The 24,283-nt window shown below is 30.0% G+C and overlaps 2 protein-coding genes across 3 annotated transcripts; one reads left to right on the top strand and one right to left on the bottom strand.

Annotated features, from left to right (window-relative positions):
- Positions 1-1,747: 1,747 nt before the first annotated feature.
- LOC124909671 (regulator of telomere elongation helicase 1 homolog) lies at positions 1,748-14,040 on the bottom strand. Of its 2 annotated transcripts, none has more exons than XR_007096397.1 (25): positions 13,881-14,040; positions 13,489-13,727; positions 12,530-12,678; positions 12,267-12,348; positions 11,955-12,102; positions 11,533-11,689; positions 11,181-11,357; positions 10,636-10,763; positions 10,463-10,508; positions 9,733-9,874; positions 9,475-9,629; positions 8,535-8,626; positions 8,354-8,461; positions 8,212-8,277; positions 7,910-7,996; positions 7,018-7,077; positions 6,822-6,937; positions 5,760-5,817; positions 5,564-5,672; positions 4,648-4,715; positions 4,234-4,554; positions 4,023-4,118; positions 2,314-2,459; positions 2,068-2,208; positions 1,748-1,974 (listed from the first exon to the last, which is right to left on the bottom strand). XR_007096397.1 is itself a non-coding variant. In XM_047450328.1 (25 exons), exons 1-24 carry the CDS (start codon positions 13,980-13,982, stop codon positions 2,130-2,132), a joined length of 2,931 nt encoding a protein of 976 aa, XP_047306284.1. In that variant the 5' UTR covers positions 13,983-14,040; the 3' UTR covers positions 1,748-1,974; positions 2,095-2,129. The 2 variants fall into 2 exon arrangements, 1 of the variants encoding a protein (XP_047306284.1); XM_047450328.1 differs by having other exon boundaries at positions 2,095-2,208.
- A 2,931-nt stretch (positions 14,041-16,971) lies between these two features.
- LOC124944920 (FCS-Like Zinc finger 13-like) lies at positions 16,972-17,659 on the top strand. The gene is made up of 2 exons (XM_047485268.1): positions 16,972-17,210; positions 17,551-17,659. Exons 1-2 carry the CDS (start codon positions 16,972-16,974, stop codon positions 17,657-17,659), a joined length of 348 nt encoding a protein of 115 aa, XP_047341224.1.
- The last annotated feature ends 6,624 nt before the right edge of the window (positions 17,660-24,283 follow it).

Here is a 24,283-nt window from a genome sequence, read left to right as displayed (position 1 = left end):
GAGAAGAAAAAATGTAGTGTTAAATGTTCGATATAGAGAACATGTAGGACTGTAGGAATGAGTGTAAATGGAGAGATAATAATATAGTAAAAACATATTATATTTTTTACTTATTTATAATAAAATTAAAAATAATCAGATATATATACACTTAAGATACAGTGTTTTAGTGAATAATCAAAATTATGATATTTTTATTATGAGTTATAATTTCGATTTCCGAATTTTATATTTAAGTACATTGAACTGTCACAACCGAAAAACACGACACTCGATATCAAATTGTTGAGCACAATCACGACACATTATAAGATACCAATAGAGTAGCAAATACATGAAATAACTTATTAATAATTTATTCCTAATTAAATTAATTTCCTACCAATAATATATAATCTATTACTTCCTAATTAAAAGGATTCAATCCTAATTAAATTTAATTACCCACAAATAAGCTACAAATAAGCTATATATATCTATATTGAGAGGGAATTTGTTTCAAGTATAGATACGATTCAATTATCGATGACTATTATATTTTAAAAAATCGTAAATTTCAACTTCAATATTAATGTCATTTTTTTTTTTATATTTAGTCTAAGATATTTATTTTTCTTTTTTTAGAATTTTTTATTTTTTTAATGTTATGTTTCGTTTCGTTTTGATTAAACAATTCATATTTTTTAATATCTAATGAAATATTAAAAAAAAAATCGTGTTATATTAGTTTTTGTGAAAATGATTTTAACACGGATAATCGTGTTATAATCTATTACTTGAAATCCTAGCTTCGTCCCTGCAAATAATGTTATATTGTGGTTTATTGTTAAAACTATTTATGATAATGTTTAATTGTTTATGTATACATGTGTTGAATGTGTGCCAGAAATTATGTAATTATGGAAGAGAAGAAAAAATTATAGTGTTAAAAAGGTTGATATGGAGAGATGAAGAGGGAGGACTGTAGGAATGGGTGTAAATGGAGAGGATAATGATAAAGAAAAAACTTATTATATTTATTTACTTATTATGTAATTCATATTTATAAGAAACATATAATAAAATTAAAAATAATCGGATATTAAAATTATGATTGATAATTTTTATATTAAAGTATATTGGGCCGTCACAATAGAAAAACACGACATTCTCGTTATCGCATTGTTAAACACTGTCACGGCACAAATTATAATTGATATGTTATACTTGGAATGGGCCAACACAATAATCAAGTAAAATTTAATTTATTTGTTAACACACAAATAGAGTAACAAAACATAAGAAATAACTCATTAATAACAATTTTTTTTTAAAAAAAATAAATGAGTTTTAAGTATTTTAAAGTAATGTGATATTAGATAATGTGTAATAAATAATAGAATAGTATCATATTTTTTATTATATACAATCTTTTAATTAAAATATAAAATAGACACTCAAATTATATTTGATTTATAATAATAAATGCTAATTACAATTTTAATTCCAAAAAATTGCTTTAATATAATATTATCTTTATTTGAAAAGAAAAAAGTAATTTAATTCAAGATTTCTTAATAATACTATAGAATCCTCAAAGAAAACAAACTCTCACAAATATCTCACAAATAGACTTATCCATTTGAACCGATAAAACACCTTTTTCTTATATTTTTTTTCTTCTTTTGAAATTAGAAAGGTAACACAAAATCATCAAATCTTGTCACTTGGATAACCCTAATGGGTTATCATTTATGATTCTAATTTTGTGAATTTAAAGAAAGATGTATATAAAATATAATTTATACAAGATCTATTATTCATGAATTCTAAATTATCAGATATAACAATAATGCATGTTTTTTTAGAAGAATTGACTTATTTTGGGGTTTCCCAATAACCTATAGAATAAAGAATCTTGCCTCATAGGGTTGGATCCTTCCGACAAATCAGCTTCAGTATTAGATCTTTCGACAAATCAGCTTACAAAATAACCTACAATTCCCATAATTTAAAATTAGAGGGATTACTGAAACCTACACTTCAATTCTAAAATCCAAAGAAACTAGGGCAAAAAGAGTGCCTTACTCTTACAGCCGGTTATCCTCGACTAACCATTTTTTTTCTTCGAAAACCAACTGTCTCACTTGTTATAAACTAACCACCTTGGTTTGACTTAATATCTCTTCGTACAAGGCATGATACTTTGAAGGTATAAAATCTTTGAATCTGTCGAATAAATAAAATAATCAAACTTCAGTTAGCTAATATCAAGAACTAAATTAATTTTTTCAAGAAAATCTCTACTGTTAGGATTAGTGGGGAGACTCTTGCCTTCGAAGAAGAGGAAGCCGATCAGGATGAGAGAATAATGTTGCAATGGACTGCAAAACCGTGCTAATGTTCATTGTTTTAGACTTCAGTGCCTTCATGGAATCCACAAAATCTTTGTATTCATCGCCATTAAGCTTTGCTTGCACCTGTTAACTCCAAATGATATTCGTGAAATACCAATCAATTGGAAGGGACTTTTTTTCTAGGCAAAGATGAACAAACAATAGTTTTGTCTCGAAGAGGCTAGCACAACATTAACTATACTTGAAAAAGATACTATTTTAAGAATTAATATCTAAAAACCTAGAATTAGCCTTCTTTAGATTGATTCCGTTTAATTGATACATCACTATAGCAACAAAGACATGTTGCTGGCATCTATTGTCACTTTTGGCAAAAAAAACACTGCAAAATTCTGTATAAGAGAGGATAGTGAAGACTAAAACAAGTTCCCTAGAAATATGATACGAGACAAAGATTAGGGTTTCAAAGGTTCCAATGACACATGAACAGCAAATTAAAAGTAATAGATAATTAGTTATTTATTTTAATTAGTTAGTGGTTGGGATAATTATATTTAATACTCAAATTATAGTAGAATTATAATTACCCTATCATATATAGGAGACTTATGTTTTTGTTTCAATTATGCAAAACATTTATGAAAAAAAAGGTTTTTATGTCACTTTCTCGATTTCTCTTGGCCTCTCGCCTCTGTTTCTTTAATTGTTTTAATGAGACCTACGCATTTGGCGATGTGAGAAGATTCCTAAGTAAATAATATATATGTATGTCAGACAAATACCTTGTATGAAACTAGCACAATAGAGATTTTCAAGCATCAAGGTCTTATCTAGCAGTTTGAACTCGAGTTCGATAAACAAGTGATCAAATTCAAAACTTATCAAACTGAACTCAAATCCTTAAAAGAGCTTTAATTGATATATGGAGTATTCAGCTAAAATATGAAAATATGTTCTTTGCATTATATTAATAATGGCAAAAGAATATTACTTCATGGTGGTAAGTCCCTTAATCCAAGCCTAATATCATCTCAACTACCCATGGTGGGTCTATTAACATGTAGGATACTATAAGATTTTCTAAAGAAATTATTGATTGACTTAAAAGCAGACGAGTTCAAGCTTGAACCTATTAAGCACAGCATAATTCAGGATCAAACTCGAATACTAACATATTCTAGCTAACCAATTTAATATATATCAAGATATTCAACTCTTTCAATTCATGAATATCTCTATCTACAAGAGGCATATGCATTTGCATCTTCAAAATAGTATTTATCTATGAATTAGGCTCGAGGATTGTTACCAATGATAGACACTACTTTTTTTATGAATAAGGTTGAAAATTAATATTAAATAATAAAGTGTCTAAAACTTGTGTTTAAATGTTGAAATATGACAAATAAATACACAAAAGCATTTATGTGCTTCCTGTGCAACTAAGCAAACATTACTTGGGCTTCATTTTGTAAGATTTATTTTCCTAGAGAAGGCTAACATAACATCTCACTGCAATAATCCCTTTACTTTAATCAATGTGTTTTTAATAGCAATCGAATTTGAGACCTCAACCTCTTAAGTTCAAAATTCTTACCACTTGAGCTACTCTACGAGTTTGTTGCTCCCTTTATTAATGGTATAGATTAAGTGAAACAGTAAATTTCAAGAGAACATATTCTCAACCTGTGCAAGGAAAGTGGATCCCTTTCCATCCTCTTGACATGAAGGGCCAGAAGTAGAACGGACATCAATCCTCTTATTTGCATTCATAACATCATTCTGCAACATAGATGGGGAAAATTTTCCTAATTAGTGGCTTTCCACAAATCAAAATTGCACGAGAAAGCTGTAAGTTGATGCTTCCAAAAAAAGAGCAGGATGCAATAGAACTTACACAATTCATTGCTGGATCAGATTCTAATTTAAGCTTCTTCGAAGAAAATGAAGCACCTATTATTTCTTGACTTCTTTCCTCATAAATGGAAGAATCACTGGCTAAATCGATTATGTTAGAGTCCATACTCTGGGTGCTTTTCAACCCACAAGCTAACAAATCGCTTGAAGCTTTCACGGAGAGCTTCTTCTTATGGCTATTGGAAGTCAGAGATGAGCGGTTAGCAGGAAGGACATCTGCCAGGCGAGCAAAGCTGCTTCGTTTTTTGGCATCACATCCAGATGATAGCTTAGTTGAGGTGTTTGGATCTAATTGTGCTGTCTGCAGAAGTATATGACCAAAACCAACAGCTGAAAATAATTTTAAAAAATCTTCTATGTTCATTAAGGCGTCTATCAATAACTAAGCAGTTACCAGGGGGGCAAGAAGGCTTGCTAGATGGAGGTCATTGGGTTGGCTAGACTGTAATCTTTTTGGTGTTCCTGCAGATGTAGAATGTTCAATTAAAGATGTAGTGTCACCAAAAAATTCATTATCAATTAATTGTTATACAAATGAAACATGTAAGTAGTGAAAAACAATCATCTTCTTTCATGTTTACGTAGAAATCCATTCGGGTATAAGGACAAACGAAATATTAACAAAGAAGATGAAGCTTGTTGGTTATATGTTGTTCAAAGGAACGGACATAAATGTTGATGTGGCTAATGTAATAGTCCCAACATAGCCCATTAGTATAATACTATAGTTAATTACATATTGTTAGTTCTTTTATAAATAGGAGTAGCTAGGGTAAATGTATCAGATGTATGATGAAAGACAAACTGTTTCTCGTCTCATTTCTCTTATAAACCTAGTTCTATTACATTGGTATACAATTTGGATAATAATTCAGAATGAATCCATTTCTGTCTATGGCAACATTTCTTCCATTTTCTTTGTTGACCTCGCTTATTTTTCATAGAATAGAATGTTGGTGAAGTTTCCACAGTCAGAGGATGATTGCTCTAATACCAATGTAACACTTATAATATTATACTGTTATAGCGGGGTAGAAATTAGGGTTTACAATTTAAGGGGATGAGCTATGATAGAAAGAGGGGGGGAGAGACTTAGAGAAGGGAGGTGAGAATACAGATTCTTCTTCTACATCATCCACATCAGACATACCAACCCTAACAACTAGGTTTATATACCAAGTCATAAAAGCCTTTATCCCCTACTTGCTAGTACACAATTCTTATGGTGTGTATATCTCTATTTACTGTGACAAAGCAACAAATAAATTCTCAAAAATTTGAACACAAGTTCTTTATTATGAAAAAGAAACCTTGGTCTTTAATTTGTGCTAGCTCCAACTTCGTAGAGTTATGTTTTCCTCCTTTATCACGGAAGAACCTTGTCAGTGTAAAGACTACATCTCCAAATTTGGCGTGACACTGCATGATGAGTAAGATGTCTGAGTTTGAAATGTTAAGAATAGAAAATAGGTGATAAACAAAATGGTTTGGGGAAGGGGAATGCACCTTCACATTGGGCTGTATCCACAATGAGATCTGGGATTGACGACTTGGATGTGCAAATCTGTTTATGACGAAACATGACTAAAACAAGTAAGTAAATAATACTGTGAAGTAAAGTAAATGTAACGACACCCGAATAAAAGAAAAATAAAGAATAGTAATAGTAGGTGATGTAAACAAAAGAGACACCCAAAATGTGACTTTATCGTCTATCATCTGCAAAAGAAACTCCATGTAAAATTTAATGGGTAATGTGCTTAAAATGATTTACTGACAGAAGTTACATTTTGAAATCAAACTACTTAAGCCTATTTGGAAACTAGTGACTTTTTTGCTTTGATATAATATTTTTTTGGATGAAGATCAGATTAGTTTCTAGATCATGATCCAGAATTCCAGACTATAGTGTGGTGTTTGTTGATTCATTTGGTATACAAATTATTTTGTATATCAAATTAAAGTGTAATTTTTTATTTCACTTGGTCTAGAGATCGTTTTTCTCAATCATGATCGTATTATTTTCTTTTATCATGATCAGATAATTTTTACATGATATTTTGGGAAACATAAACATAGATTTTTCAGGTTCATGATCAACGTGATTTTTTTTTTTAACAAAACAGCCTATAGTGTATTGAAGTGCTGATACTCTGAAAAGAGTCAACTTCAGAAGGGTTTTATGTAAACCTAAACTAAGATTTTTTTGAATTAAGGAAAACTAGCATGACACCCCACTGGCATGTCTCTTCGTTTCCATTCAAAGCGCTTCCGGTAGGAATCGAACCTGTGACATTTTGGTCTCTTAAGTCCACTATTTCCACCAGACCACTCTGGTGGGGTGAAAACCTAAAATAAGTCATTCATAAATTTGAAGAATTCATTACCAATACCTTAATCTAATGCAAAAATAATGAGAAATTTTTAAAGTTTGGTGTACCTAAAATAATTGGTAATATCTATAGAAGTCATTAGTATGACACGACCAAAAATAAATAAAATATAATGCAGTTCAATCTATGGCTTCTTTCTGTTTTGGAGCAGTAAATTAGAATAAAAGCTGTGTACCTTTCATCACAAAATATAATGGCACCATAATCATGCCGATGACGAATGACACGACCAACAGCTTGATTTACTGCACGTGCAGCTTGTTGATTGTACCACTCTTCTCCTGTCAAACCCTGCAATCAGTTTTATTGCAAGTTAATAGAAATGAATTTCAGCCAATACAATAGATAGTCTTAGGGAAATAGCTGGATACCTTGCATCCTATTTCTTGTGGCCTTTCATATCTGTCCAAGTACTCTCTTTTTAGGCGAACCTGTCAAATGCAATGGAAATTAGGAGAACTAGCAACAAATGTTGAGTAAAAGAATAAGAATTGTTGGTAAAGATTCACACAACAGGGTACAGGAATTCAAAGCAAATAAAGGCTAATATAATAATGGATAGAGATTGATTTCTGGTCGAAGATATATGAGAAAGTGATGAGAACATTGAGAATTTCCTTGAGGAATCTGATCATATACCAACTAATGACAATCTACACACATATATAATAGTAGCTATTGAAATTCAAATAAACTCTAACTAATCTAATAAGGATCCTATTTAAGTATATATATTTATCTACTAAAAGAACTTTATTATCCTATTCTAATTCTACATATCTTCCAGTCATGTGTCGTCTCCGGATGGGCTCATGTAAACTCTAATAATGATCTCGTATCAGATTAACTATATGTTCTTCTTTGTAGACCCATAAATACAAAAGACAAGTATTTTTCAAATGGCTATATTTGAAGAGAAACTGCTTCATAAGCATTTCTTTACAACCAAAAACAGAAGATAAATTTTAAAACACTATAGCCAAAAAATGATCTTGCGAGTCTATATAACAAGTAGGCCTGCATTATCAATGATTCTGTAGGCATGGGAATGTTTTATATACTAATCATTCAAGGTCAAATAAGATAAACATGCCCTTCAAATATCCATCACTTTGGCACATACAATGTTCAAAACTAAAGGAGTGTGTATCACTAGACAATCAAAGCTTTTCAGTTTGTTTACTTTGAAAGTATAAGTATCTGATGACTTCAAACTAACCCAAACACATAATGGAAGGCAAGAGAAGAAATGAGAGATAAAACCTTTGGGTCAGTCCTTGTGGCAAATGGCATACCAGTAACAACCACAGCTCTCCCGGCATGATCTGCAAAATCTAATCCTTCACTTACCTAATGAATTACTTTGTATCAGACATGATTATGAGCTGAAGACATTTACTACACCAACATGATTAAGAGTAAAGCAGAACATCTCAGACCGACAGATATCATGTTGAGATGTTAAAAGGTGCAGTCAACTTTGGAGGATGTAATAGAAAAGGTAAATGCATATGCCATGATGCAATAGATGCTCAATGATTATATTCAAGCTTTAAAAATCACACCTTGCCACGGCAAACTGCAAAGAATACTGCACCAGAAGTTCTGTCCTTCAACTTATCCCTGTAGTCCTGCAAACAAAAGAATGAAGCTGAAAGACATGGAAATATGGAAGAGCGTGAATCAAAATTATTTTGACCAACTAACAGCCATTGATGAAGGAAAAAGTGATGATTCTCTAGGTTCAACAACAGCCTGCTTATGATGGCATATTCTTTCCCAGATAGTGGTTGAATTAGTAGAGCTTTTGTTCTCCTGCAAACAAGAAGATCAAGTTTTTAATTGTTAACAAACCTCAGACCACCTTTAATTTGCTTCGGAGTCTTACCATACTCTTCCAATATCCAATACACTGGTCCATTAGATAGTATGAGGGGAAAAATACAAGCAAACCATCTGGCACAATTCGAGCAAAATTCACTGAAACACGAAAGTAAGAAAATGCAAAAGTCATCAAATTGTCAAATTTCAGTACAAGGTAACATGCAAAAGGACTAAGCAACAGGAGCGGAAAGCTGACATGATTCCCTTGTTTTTATTTTTGTTCTTTAAAGTCTACCTACAAATACTGCAATTGTAGCTATTGATGCAACTATACTGTATGAATTCATTTTCCTTTCTTTTTGGGCATCGAGGATTGTGCAGGATGTGAAAGAAAATGAGATGAAGATAACTAATATATTTTTTAGTTGTTCCTTTTCGTTTATAGGTAAGACAGCAAAACCATGGAGCTCAAGTTTGTTTTCTTCCAGAAGGAATATATATTGGAGGAAATCATTTATGATGCAAGAAGAGGAATGACTTGTGCTGTTTGATAGCTATAAGACTGATAGGCAAGTCTATTCTTTTTTTATATTTGTATGCTGGGGTGGGGGTGAACAATGGGTGGGTATAACCCAACTCCTTTTACTCAACTCATATTACCCATTCTAATTATGGGTAGTGTAATTACAAAACGCAAGTGGTCATTGTGTATATTAGAGAAATTCAGGGAGATAGAGCTAATAGAGAATTGGAGTTGAGGGGCCAATATCAAATTTTTCATACATCATTTGAAAGATTTCTTATGCCTAACTATCTCTATTTATAACAATAGAGATTTTATTTAATATCAGATTATAACTGTCCTAACAACTGTCTAACAAACTCGGTAAAAGTAAACACCATAATTATAAATTTCAGGGACGAAATTGCTAATTGTACTAACCCCAACCCTACTAACTGTAATAATATTGATCATTAAGAACCACAAACAATTGCAACCATACCAATGGCATTTCCAAGCTCCTGCTTGTACTCTATGGAATCACGACATCGGTATGATGAGTTGAATGGGTACCCAGAAGGACCTGTTGATACTACTCCAGCCCATAACTGATTGGAAGATATAACATGAGGATTTTCCAAACGAATAGGAAATTCACTGCACACAATGAAACATAGAAGAGGAAATGCAATCAATATCGCTTAGGAAGTCATGATTGGACCAACTAATAAGTGAGAACAACAAAAGTTAACTGCTTTACAGCTTAAACTCCTGAGCGAAGGAATCCATGGGAGACAATGTGCCCGATGTCAAAATAATAGATCCAACACCAAGTTTGGCAAATTCCTCCATAGCAATTCCAGGATTGAAACACCACCAGCTAAGCGTTCTAGAGGTCTTACCTATATCATCAATCAATAAAATAAATATTTTGCATGTATGTGTATAAACACATGTTAATGGCATATATGAGTAATGATTTCTCTATTAATTTCTGCAATTTTCTTTCCATAAGTTCGATTTTTTAGGGACTCAACTCTTTAACCAAACATCAGCTTCTTCACAACATGTCAAGCAGAATTTTTCAATGGAGAGGCTTTAATGAACTACTACACCACCTTATTTAGGAACATGGCCCAAATAGTAAGTTGAAGATCATCTATTTTGAATAATGCATGCAAAATGGTTGTAGCTACAGAGGTCATTGATTGGTCTCCTAAATATCATCTCGAGAAAATCAAATGATGTGATTCACTTTATTGTTAGTGCAGGAGGAATCAGCCAGTCAAGAACCATTGGATAAGTTAGTGAAGCTTGACTCAGGAACACAATTAAGAAAGGGATGTCAAAAACACTCTCCAGTTTTTTTTAGCAGTTTGGTGATCTATTCAGACAGCTAAATATTATTATTTTTTATCAAAGTATATATAGGTTTAAGAAACAAGTAGAAGAAGCGCTAAATTTATGTATTTATTTCCAACTGTGTTTACCTACAAAAGTAGATGTAGCACTCGACTCAACTTCCCGAACATGAACCTACAAAGCCAGAAAGAAGTATACATTTACTGTCATCAAGACAACAAGCTGGAAATACCAAAGAACAACCCAAAAGATGTCATAATCCTGCTCAGATGAGAAGGTAGTAAAATACTTCTTTCCTTACACGATAATACTGAGCATGAGAGGTGCCCTGGTCCCTGAAAATTATCCTAAGAATGTCACCCATACTTTCCAATCTGCATGTAATCCCCTTTATCTTTTGTGGCGCTCCATTATTACTGGAACCTGCTTCTGCAAGAAGTATACGAATGTAAAAGTGAGATAGATTAATAGAAGACAAAGGATGAATGTAAGAGATAATACTAACAATTGTACATTTGATTACAATGGAAATGTAATTATATATTCCTTGTACCATTTTCTGAACTCATTATTCCTAAGTGACCGTCCCAATGGGTTAATGCAATCACTTTTTTTCTAACATTACAATCTCATTCTTCTCTTTCATCAATCCCAATCTCAATCCCAATATCATTTTTTTCAAGGGTTTTAGTTAAAATATTTGTGCACTTCCCTTAAACCTCACCCCAAAATAGGAGAGAGGTATATTAATCAGTAAGGCATCTTCTGAAATAATCATGCATACTACCCCATATCAAATAATTTCAAGAAACAAGTGGATGCCAGTTTCTTAAGATCAAACATTACCTTCCTCAAGAAGAAGAGCAGCTTCTTCTATGATGTCAATGACCTTATTGGCAGTCGTTTCTGTAATGTTTAGGTCATCAAGAAACTCATAAATATATGGCCCAGGCTTTGTAAAACCAAATTCTTTGGAGACAATAGGTACTTCAGAAATCCGCTTCTCAAGCTTTAAAAGAAGGGCTGTAAGAAATAGCAACACAAAAAGTTGATCCAAGAGTTAGAAACAAGCTGGTGCTGACTACAGAATAAGTGACTAAGAAAATAATTTTCAAAGGCCACTTGAGGTTAGGTCCCGCAAGATCATCATGAACCCATCCAAAGGCCATACTTTATCTTCATAAATCCGTTCATTTACCTTTGAGAATAGCAAAGTTTTCAGGATCACACGATTTATCATTTGATATGTCCCTCCTTTTAGTAGAAAGGTCCATGCAACTTTTTGCTTCCGAAATGCAAGCAGTCAGAAGAGTAGATGGAAGTTCAAAAGATGCTGCATCTGCACACAAGCTTTCCTGCAGTTCATGAGATATTGAAGAGATTGTTGTTTATTTTTAAGCAACAAAATAAATTTATAAATGAAATCATTGAGGCTCTATCTTCTGCAATACAATTTAGAGAGGCCTCAAGAATGGGTATAAAGAAAAAATGTGTAATGGGAAACTCTCTCTCTCTCTCTCTGTGTGTACAGGGAGAATATGTCAGAATATCATAATGAAGAAGTGTAGAGGATAAAACAAAAAACATGAGCAAAGATAATCTCAAAGTGTCACTTCTTACCAAGTTGTGAGCTTCATCGAATATCAGTATGCTGTTGTTCCAGTTAACACTAATAGTCTTTCTGTTTCCCCGGTCAATGAGATAGTTATATGGTGCAAACAAGATGTCAGCACCCTTGTGCAGTTCCCGAGATACATAATATGGGCATCTACATACAAGGGTGGAACGTGAGAATTATAACCATAAACAAAAAAGGCAATGAAAGCTTCCCCCCACCCCCAAACTCTACACACACAGAGAAAGAAGGAGAAGGCAGTGATAAAGTTGAAATGAACTGTAGACAAAGGCAGTAAGAACATATGAAGAACTTACGGCCCACAGCTTTTTCCAATATTAACCAGATCCTCTATGTCAACAGGCTCATCGCCAAGGCCAGGGTTTTCCTTAATAAAATCTACAGAAGAAATTACAAAGGAAATGAAGTCAGAGAAAAAAAAATTAGAGGAAACATAAAACAAGTAACATAATGCATCTCTTAACCGCCTCCACATTTTTAAAGCTGATACCTTATGATCAACAATCTATCTGTGTGCATAGTTTTGAAAGTTAGATGATCTGGTATTATAATAATTCACCTGTGACACGTGAAAAATGTGAACAGAAACGCTTAAGGCGCCTCCTACATAGCAAATGGCAAGCATTTGTCTGAGCTTTTCCTCGCAGTAAGCTCACTTGTTCATGAATGCACAACTGCTCGCGTGATCCCAACACTACCATCTTTGGCCTGCATAGTACAAGTAAAAAAAATTGAACTAACGAGCCAAATAAGTAGAAAGAACATTTCAGTAACTTTACAAGTCATTGTCTATGTTACTTAAAACAATAGATGCATGAAAATACTCCAAAAGTACATCATTCAAACAAGATTAGTTAATACACATCAAGCTGATTCTTCCTGGTGGGGCGATCACTACATGTTGACCTAGTGGTCACTGCTCAAACTAAGAAACAATTTAACCCCTCATAGTATTCAGTGGCAAAAGCTTGTCCGCAGGTTTCTTTACTATTTCCAAACATAGGCAAGCAACATCCACCAAAATAAGCATTTTAAGTACATTTCTAAGCCAACATCCTGGTGCAATATACCTTCTTTTTCTATGAGCTTTATATATTGCAGCATATCTCGTCGGTACATCCAGAAAGCACATGAAGTATGAATATCAGACTAAGTAGAAGCAGGCGACCACATAAACATATCAATAAAGATAGAACTACTTCTCTTTATTGCATATTCCAATAACCACACAGTCAAGGACAACAAATAGGAAAATACATCTTCTTCCCAGTTATTAGTAATGACTGGGAAAGTCCTTCCAAAACAACAACAAACATATAATCTCGACAAGATCGCTAGTTGAAACTTGAAAGACAGAATCAAAAGAAACATAAAAAATTTCACATTGAGATGCACAAGATATAACTGATCAAATGTAAGTATTCATTGAAGTTAAAGAGATTATACTGAAAAAATAAACATTGGTTATCAGCTTCAATTACACATGAACTGTGCAATCACAAATATGTTCAGCCTAACCTGTAACTTGAACACTTCAATTCTTGAATTACTTGATGAAGCTGACTGTGAGTACGTGATGTATATACTATTGTAGGAAGACCAGAATCAGATTGTGATGATGGGTCATCATCATGGCCTACTTTTTTACTTCTGCCAGAAGAGAATGGACCCAAACTTTTCCTCCAAGCCAATGTAGCACAAAGAAGACACAAAGTCTTTCCTGTTCCAGTAGGACTCTCCAACAGCGCATTACGTTTCTGCATTTGGCATACACAAGCTAGTGAATTTGCAAGACTCTGAATATGAGAATTAAAGTGCCCATGATCGGATATAAATAAACTTCAACATACTATCATTTTCAATAACAATGATTTGAGGACTAAAAACAGTGATTAAAACTGATAACATACTTCTTGAAGGGATTGAATAACTTTCTCCATGTAAACAAGCTGGCAATCATAAGCTTCAAACGGGAAATCGACATCGATTCCCCTGATCTTGTAAGTCGGCATCTTACTCTAAAGTTTCCGACTTGCCGACCAATTGATCGCTGCGGATGCCGAAATCCGCTTTAGACAACCCTAGAAATAATTTCCCGCCATCTTTTTAACGATTTGAGGTGTGAGTTTGAAAAATACCGAGTTAACTCGTGAACAGTCAAGTATTAGAGCCCGACCCCATTTTGCATATCCCTAAAACAAGAATATTTTAGTTAATTTATACAATAAAAAAATTAGGTGGTTGTGACCACAGATTCACCTTTATTTAGTTGGGTTCACATTTAGTTGGGTTCACGGGCTGGTCGAGTTCGACTAGTTTGAGCTCGTTTACATAATAATGTTTCACGTTATATTAATATTAATTTATTAATAAATATTATTATATTACATAACATTAAACGAGTCTCTAAACGAATATGTTTGTGAGCCCATAAACGAGCCTCTAAACGGACATTTTTACGAACTTCTAAACGAAATGTTTGCAAGCTCATTAACCATCTTCTAAACGAATATTTCGCGAGCTATCGAGCCGAATATCTAAAAACTCTAGCTTCACTCATTTATTTTTTTTAGTTTTTAACCGTGTTTGAACGAGGTTTTTACCAAGTGGAGATTCAAAAAACTCTACACAATGAGACATAGGTTAAGAAAACTAGTTCAAGAAGGAAATCTGAAGTCGCGGAAATAAGTTATATAGAAAAATATTATTATTTTTAAAATATTGAGACAAATATAAATTTGATGTATTCTTACTAAAATAAATATATCTTTGATGTTTTATCTAATACATATTTAAAAAAATTAGCTTAGGCATATAAGTAATCATAATGCTTAATCATGCCTATAAGTCATCATCACCGGTAATCCACCGGTAACTCTACACAATGAGACATAGGTTAAGAAAACTAGTTCAAGAAGGAAATCTGAAGTCGCGGAAATAAGTTATATAGAAAAATATTATTATTTTTAAAATATTGAGACAAATATAAATTTGATGTATTCTTACTAAAATAAATATATCTTTGATGTTTTATCTAATACATATTTAAAAAAATTAGCTTAGGCATATAAGTAATCATAATGCTTAATCATGCCTATAAGTCATCATCACCCGGTAATCCACCGGTAACTCTACACAATGAGACATAGGTTAAGAAAACTAGTTCAAGAAGGAAATCTGAAGTCGCAGAAATAAGTTATATAGAAAAATATTATTATTTTTAAAATATTGAGACAAATATAAATTTGATGTATTCTTACTAAAATAAATATATCTTTGATGTTTTATCTAATACATATTTAAAAAAATTAGCTTAGGCATATAAGTAATCATAATGCTTAATCATGCCTATAAGTCATCATCACCGGTAATCCACCGGTAATCCTCACCAGCTCACTTAAAAAAAATTAACATAAAAATGTATAGTTTAATAGTTTAGAATGAAAAATTATAATATTTATTTTGTTATTATTCTAATATATATATATATATATATATATATATATATATATATAAATATATAAAATTATGCTTAATTTTTAAACTGTTCTGGTTGAGAGTTACGGTTAATTTGAATATATATGTAAGAATAAATGAATATTTGAGTCAGATTGTGAGTTAACTCGCTCATAAACTTAAAACAATTAAAAATAAAATTAAAAATATTATCATATTTTTTTCATTTTTATGGTAATTTTTTTTTAATTCTGTATCATATTCCTACCTTGTAACTAAACTAATTTCATTAAAAAAATAAATTTTTTAACTCAAAATAGTAAAAAAAAAAATCATATTTTTTTAAGGAAAGACCGGTCAAACCCAATTCTCGAGGCGACCATGCACTTAATATATTTATTCTTATTAACTGCATTTCATATAAAAGACACAAAAGTATTTATAATAAAATAATAACTTGTACTTTTATTTAATGAAAAAGTAGGTAAGAATTTTGTAATAATAATAAAAAATATTTACAAAATATTTTGACAAAAGTAGTTATTTACTGAATGAAAATTTTCAAACAAAAACCTAATCAAATTGCATGCGTGAAGGCTAATCAATTTACATGCTTGATAGATAACATTTGATTGAGGACCAATTATTAACATTAATAATAATTGAATTTCTACTAGAAAATATTGTAACTAAAGAGATTAAGGATGACAATTTGAAACTATTCCACGAAAATCGAACGGAATTATCCTGTTTGGGACGATTTTCTCCCAAAACTAAACGGGATGGGGCGGGGATGATATTTGTGTCCCCCGACCTGACCCGTCTTTATCTCATCCCGATTATGCCCCAAACACTATAAACATAATTAAATATATTAAATCACCAATATATTTATTTATTCACTATATTTTATAAAAATTGTAAGTTTATTTTTTTATAATAATATAAAATTTTAATATATTACGATATATATTATATTAAAAAATTCGTTTATATAATATTATTTTATAATTTTTTTTTTATTTTTTAAAAATATTTTATTAATGGTGCCCCGCGGGGATTCTCCGATACCGAACAAAACCGAACGGAACGAGGATGGTATTAAAAAAATTCTCGAAATAAAAACGAAGCAGGACAGGAATGGTAAATATATTTTCCGCCCCAAACCGTGGTCCTTTAGATATGGTATATTTCAAGTATATATAATTTTGAACCTATAATAATATATATTTTTTTTAAAAAAGTGATAAATTTATCTCTTTTCAAAATTTTTAATGTATGAATTCCCTTTTTGAATTCTTTATTATTAAAAAATGTCAAATTAATTATGTCATATAATTTTATTTTAAAAAATAATGAATTATTTTTTATTGATTTACAAAAAATAGGAAAAAGTAACATTTTAGTCATAAGTTGAGTAAAAAAATCAAAGATATTATTAATTATTTAGATTACAGTAATCTCATTCATATTGTTAAATATGACCACAAATCATAAGAAAGTTCAAAAATAATCTCTACCATTTGTTATCTCACTAATCAAACCATGAAATCCCTTATGCCCAAGAAAACTCAAACCTCGGGTGGTGCTGGTCGCAACCGCCCGCGATTCATAGATGGACCTAAAGTTGGTCCGAGCATTTTGGACTCTATCACTACCGATGATCCATCTCAACTCCAAACTTTCAACAAAATCGAGACAATTTCAATCTCAACTCCTTCATTTTTGAATAATTGTTTCAATTGTTGGAAGAGAATTACCGGCAAAGATGTCTATATTTACAGGTATGTATTTTAGTATTTTAATTGATAAATTGAGGGATTAAATACATTGAAAAGAAATGAGATTTGATTCTTTAAGTTTTTATTTTCAAAAAACATCAAAGAAGGTTTGATTTAGATTAAGAAAATAGGGTTAGGATTTTGAAATTTTGGTTCTATTAAGAAAATGGATGATTTGTATTTAATAAGATCTCTAAATTTCATTATCTGAGATTATTTGAAGAAACTTATGTTATGTTTTGAATCAAAACGAGGTTATTTGGATTAAATAAAAAATAATTATGATCAAATTATAGGTTATTATCTAGTTTATACTATGGAATTATGAATTTTGTTTTGGCAGAGGGGAATCGTCGTTCTGCAGCGACAAATGTAGAAATGTGCTTATTTCAGCGGACGAGGATAAAGCAAGGAAAACCAAAAAACAATCGAAGGTCGATGAACAAGAATAAACAATCTTCTATATATTATGAATCATTTATTAGAAATTAAAGTTTCTGCTTTTAATTATCAACAAATTAAAGTTAAGCCTAAGGTACTGTTTGTTTATTAGTAGTATTGTTCAAAGTGTCGTTGTTCAGCTTAATTTAAGCTAACTAATTATAAGTTGTGATTTTATATAAAAATAATAATTTGCAGTTGGTAAAAAGGTCAGTTAATTTGACTAAGAAATTTGTGCCTCAATTATAATTTCAATTTTATTTTAAAGTTATTGTCTATTGGAGATTTAAATAAATATTTTTTATCTAGATAAAATTTCGAAACAAAAACATATAAGCCCGACCATTTGATTTCGATATGTTTTGTAAGCATTTTTTGAACCAAAATTAAATTAGTATTAATTCTTATATTTAATTTTTTTACAATGATCTTAAAAATAATATATATAGTTTATAAATATTTTTTATCAAATAAAATCTCTAACATGAGAAGTAGTGTAATCACTCTTCAATGATTTTGTATTTTATAGATAATAATAGAAAATGAAATACTTCTTAACTAGTAAGGAAAGTAAAAAAGTTTCACTTACCCCACCAATCCATCCAACTAATGGTCATCATTAACTACTTACAAATTCTCTATATTCTTATACATGTTTTTTAAATAAATACTCAAAACTTTAAATTAGCTTAGAAAACATAAACTTTATTCATGAAATTTGATTGAGACAAGCTTTTTAAAATTCAAAATCCTCAAATGGGTTCCAAAATATAAATGCTATGATGTCTCTCCAAGGCTTTATATATATTAGTAAGATTGGGAAAGTTTAGAAACTAGAGCGTAGAAACTAGAAGTTCCAAGGAACATATGCAAACTCGAGTCCTATATGTATTGAGCAAATACTTTCTTCAAAGCTGGAAAATGATTACAAGTGTTCATGTGAGCAAGATATAATAGATTCAAGCTCAATGCGAAGAAACGACAAAATCTAACTTTGTCATTAGTTGCATATCTAATAAAAAAAAGTTAAATTTGCTCGTTTCCTTATATTAAGAAATAGTGTTAAGGTTTTGAAAGTTGTGTTCTATTAAGAAAATGGATAATTTGTATTTAATATCTAAGTTTTATAAAAAAAAGAAAACAGAGATAGAAGGTATTATTTACCAAACCACTTCATCCAACTATAGTCATCAACCAATTATCAAATGCTTTATTTTTGTACCAAATAGAGGTCTATACTTCCGAAAAGACAACCGAGAGTTGACTCAAATATCCTATAACCTTTAAATGTGTTTAGAAGACATAACACTCATACATGAAATTGATTGAGACAACTTTTCTTAAAATCTCCAATCTTCAAATGAGTAATTCCAAAATATAAATGCTAAGATGTATCTCCTAAATGCGTTGCATGAGACTCACACAATATGTCTAAGAGAGGAAAAGTTTAGAAACTAGAGTATAGATATTATACGATAAAGTTCTAAGGAACATGTGCAAACTCGAGTCCTATGTATCGATCAAATAATTTCACCAAAAAAGGAAAATGACTATGAGTGTCCATGTGAGCAAGATATAATAGATTAATGTTCGATGCGAAGAAACGACAAAATTTAACTTTTCCATTAGTTGCATATCTAATAAAAAAAGTTAATTTTTATCGTTTTTTATATTAAGAAAATAGTGTTAAGATTTTGAAATTTGTGTTCTATTAAGAAAATGGATGATTTGTATTTAATATTTACATTTTATAAAAAGTAGAAATATAAGTAGCAGAATATTTCATTTACCCAACCACTCTATTCAACTATAGTCATCAACTATTTATCAAATGCTCTGTTTTTGTAACGAATAGAGGTCTATATGTTCGAATGTGCATATGCATGAGATTGTATTTCTAATTAAATCATATAACCTTTAAATGTACTTAGAAGACATCAACACTGATACACGAAATTGATTGAGATAAATTTACTTAAAATCTCCAATCTTCAAATGTGTTACAAAATACAAATGATAAGATGCATCTCCTAAATGTGTTGCATTAAACTCCACTATATGTTTAAGAGAGAAAAAGTTAAAAAACTAGAGTATAGAGATTATGCGTAAAGTTCTAAGGAATATGTCAAACTCGAGTCCTGTGTATCGATCAAATATTTTCACTAAAAATAGGAAAATGACTACGAGTATCCATGGGAGCAAGATATAATTGCTTAATGCTCGATGCGAAGAAACGACAAAATTTAACTGTCATTAATTACATATATATATATATATATATATATATATATATATATATAGTTACATTTATATACAAATAAATAGAATATAAGTCGAAGAATGTTTCACAATCGTTCCATCCAGCTATAGTCATCAACCATCTATCAAATACTCTATTTTTGTATGGAATAGAGGTCTATATGTTCAAAAGAGACAGCAGAGAGTTGACTCAAATGTGCATATGCATGAGATTTATCTCTAATTAAATCTTATAACCTGTGTATATCTCAGCTTCTTTGAGTTCATGGGTTCGAGTACATAGACGCTAAATTTCGCTTGTTTTGTTAATTGGTTTTGTATGTTTATGAGATATGTGTTTAACATACTAAAATTAGTCGCACTCTGAAGGAGGAGCGAACTCAACGTTCTAAAAAGATGTTTTTAGATGGCATCAATACTAGTATTCATACATGAAATTGATTGAGACAATTTTTCTTAAAATATGTAATCTTCAAATGGGTTCCAAAATACAAATGCTAAGATGTATCTCCTAAAAGTGTTGCATTAGACTCATACAATATGTTTAAAAGAGGAAAAATTTAGAAACTAGAGCATAGAGATTATGTGATAAAGTTCTAAGGAACAAGTGTAAACTTAGTCCTATGTATTGAGTATATACCTTCACCAAAATAGGAAAATGACTATGAGTGTCCATGTAACTTGATATAGATTAATGCTTCATGCGAAGAAACGACAAAATTTGATTTTGTCATTAATTGCATATCTAATAAAAATGTTACATTTTTTTCGTTTCTTTAGATTAAGAAAATAGGGGTTAAGGTTTTGAAATTTGTGTTTTATTAAAAAAAATTAATGATCTGCATATAATATTTACATTTTATAAAAGAAAAGATAGAGATATAAGTCGTAGAAGGTTTCATCTACCGATCCGCTCCATCCAACTATGGTCATCAACCGTTTATCAAATGCTTCATTTTTGTACCCAATAGATGTCATATATATGTTCAAAAGAGACTGCCAAAAGATGACTCAAATTATAGCATATATATGCATGCCATTGTATTTCTAAATAAATCCCCAAACCTTTAAATGTGCTTAGAAGAAATCAACACTCATACATGATATTGATTGAGACAGTTTTTTAAAATCTCAAATCCTCAAATGGGTTCCAAAATACAAATGATAGAATGTCTGGGAGGAAAATTGGGAATGTAATGTGAGATCAAGTTATTGACTAAAAGAAGAAGAAGAAAAAGTGCGAGGAGGGAGGATTTTTTTTTATCCAATCAAATTGCGTCATATAATTCTTTTTTTCAAATTTCTTCTCCTTACCCTTTCTTGTTTAAAAAATGAAAAAATTCTAAGGATTATGTGCAAACTCCAGACCTGTGTAGTGAGTTGGAAAATGACTAGAGTGTTCATGAGAACAAGATATAATAGTCTAGTGTTCGATGTGAAGAAACGACAAAAGTTAAATTTTGTTGTTTAATCGTGTAAATGCATGACGAAAATGCCCCTTATATGATTCAATTTTCTAAACTATAATGTATTTGTTTCAACTTTTAAAAATCGTTAGTTATATTTAAGAATGACATAAAATTGAAATTGCTAATTAAATTCATGTTTAGTTTATTAACAACTAATTAATAACTAGTTAAAATGTGTGAATCCCTCAACTAACCAATCCACGTCCAAAGGTTCGATCCCATCAAACGACGTTCTGTGCCGAATTAAATTGTTAAGTAAATTTGCAGATTATGTGTTTAGCCTGCAGGGATTAATCGCATTCCAAAATAGAAGTTAGCGGAACTCAGCGAGTTCTGAGAATATTGTTCTAGTTCGAGATAGTGCGTGATAAACATTTTTAGTTTTTTTTTTTATCTAACCTCTCTAATTAATATTAAAAATATAGTATTTACTATTTTAATTAATTACATCTTAAAAAATAAAAACCAAAACATTTCAATGTCCACAAAAAGAAAAAAAGAATGGTTTCACAATATAGTAAGTTAAGGAAACTAATTAAAAGCAGACTAGATACTAACAATCTAAATATTATTTCAAGAGTAATTACATGAAAGGGAAAATAATTAAAATTAAATATGACAACAAATTTGTACCACGATAAATAGTCCATTTTATTTTGTCTATAATCAAACTAACCAGCAATGAAATCCCTTCTTCTGCCCAAGAAAACTCAAATCAGCCATCCCCGCCGCCGGTGCTTCAACGGCCGCCCTAAAGTAGGTCCTAGCATCTTGGAATCTCTCAACAACGATGATCAACTCCAAACTTTTAACAGAATCGTTGTTAAGTCGACCCTTCCGAACAAACCACAGTTTTTGAATAATTGTTTTAATTGCTCGAAGAGACTTAACGGCGTAGATATCTATATCTACAGGTTTGTGTGTTATTTATTTTTAGTTTAGATTAAGAAATTAGTGTTATTGTTTATTAAGAGATATTTGATTGTTTATTTTTAGTTAAGATTAAGAAATTAGTGTTATTGTCTATTAAAAAGATATTTGATTGTTTTAAGGTTATTTGAAGAAAACTATGTTATGATTTGAATCAAAATGATCTATTATCTTGTTCATGAAAAAAAGTTTTTATTTTTTTAATGTTTTGCAGAGGGGAATTTTCGTACTGCAGCGAAGAATGTAGAGATGTGGCTATTTTAGCAGACGAGAAGGAAGAGAAGAGAAAGAAGAAAGTCGAATAAACATTGGTTCGTGAATTTTCTATATGTTACATGAGACATAATTTTGACTCATATGGTTTTGTTTGGTTATTAGTAGTACTATTCAATTGTTGTCAATTTGATTTTGTTTTCATTTCTGGAATGTTTTATTTTAAGTTAATTAATTACAAGGGTTGAGAAAAAGGAAAAATATTGGACCTTATTGGATATTTCTTTTATAGAAAAGTTGTTATTACATTTCCAATTTCAATTCATGTGATTTTAATTTGACTAAGAAATTTGTGTCTTGAATTACAATTGTATAGTATTATTTAAAATTATTAAGGTTTTAAATAAATAAAAATTTATCTAGATAAAAAATCAAAGAAAGAAAAAAACATAACAGCCCAATCATGAAATGTGTTATTCATTTACTTATTCAGAAATTACAATATCACAAAACATTGTATTGTATCATATTTTATTTTTAATTTCTTTGATAATTTCACTGTAATTTTTTTTTATAATTAATCTATACAAAATCGATATAAAATTGTCTTGTATTTTTAAAAAAGGTACAATATCTTGAGAACAAACTAACCAAAACTAAGATATGATGAAATTTAAAATAAAATAAATAACCATGTATTGAATGATAAATTAACTTAATTACTAAAAAAGTATTTATGATAAATCATGCTAGCTGTTATTACTTAATTTACTCAATTGCTAATTAAATGATTATACTGTGTACTTTTTTAAACTATTAATATTTCAAAATAATACTTTTATTAAATAACTACAATAAAGCCAGTAAGAATTAACAAAAATAAATTATGCTGATGATAACTGAAGATAGTTTATTTTCTACATCTACAGAATTTTATTAATTTTTAATTAAAATATTAATATTTTATTTATTTTATTATTATATATTAATATTTGATTTTAAGTTATTAAAATAAATTTAATTTATTTAAAAGATTTATTTAAAAAATGTTGAGAGTTACAATAATTTTAAAGAGATTTATTTATAATGATAGAATAAATTTTATTTTTAAAATAAAAAGTATTTTAATATTTTATTTATTGAATCGAGTAATATCATTAATGAAAGAGAATGAAATAATATTTTATTATGATTTTTCACGTTCGTTTTTTGGAAAATTTCCGCTTCATACCGTTTATATCATATTTTTAAAAAATAAATATATAATAAAATTATATAAATAAATATTTTAATATAATATATATGATAATATATTAAAAATTTATATTTTTATAAAGAAATAAACTTAAAACATTTATAAAAATTAAAAAATAAATAAATATATTCATGATTTTATATATTTAATTATCTTTAGGGAGAGAACCAGATAAAAAAAACATAAATATTATTTTCTTCCCATACTTGATCAATTACCAGTCAAAAGAAAAGCGTTCCATACTTATAATCCCTAATTAGAAGGATATTGATGTGATAAAATTAGAATGGTAAAAACTAATTTAAATCCCATGAAAACTAACAACAAATGAGCTTAGTGGTCTATTAAATATATAGATGGGTTGTATTTAATATTTAAATTTTATAAGAAAAAATAAAATATATAATTTAGTGTTTTAAAATAAATTGTTTCATTTGAGGTTATTTGAAGAAAATTATTAGGTAGGGTTTAAATCAAACAAACTCTAATCTTGTTCTTACTAAAGAATT

The sequence above is a fragment of the Impatiens glandulifera genome, chromosome 7 (assembly GCF_907164915.1).
Source record: "Impatiens glandulifera chromosome 7, dImpGla2.1, whole genome shotgun sequence".
Taxonomy (NCBI): Eukaryota; Viridiplantae; Streptophyta; class Magnoliopsida; order Ericales; family Balsaminaceae; genus Impatiens; species Impatiens glandulifera.
The sequence above is the reverse complement of the archived record's forward strand: the minus strand, read 5'-3'. Positions and strand labels throughout refer to the sequence as shown.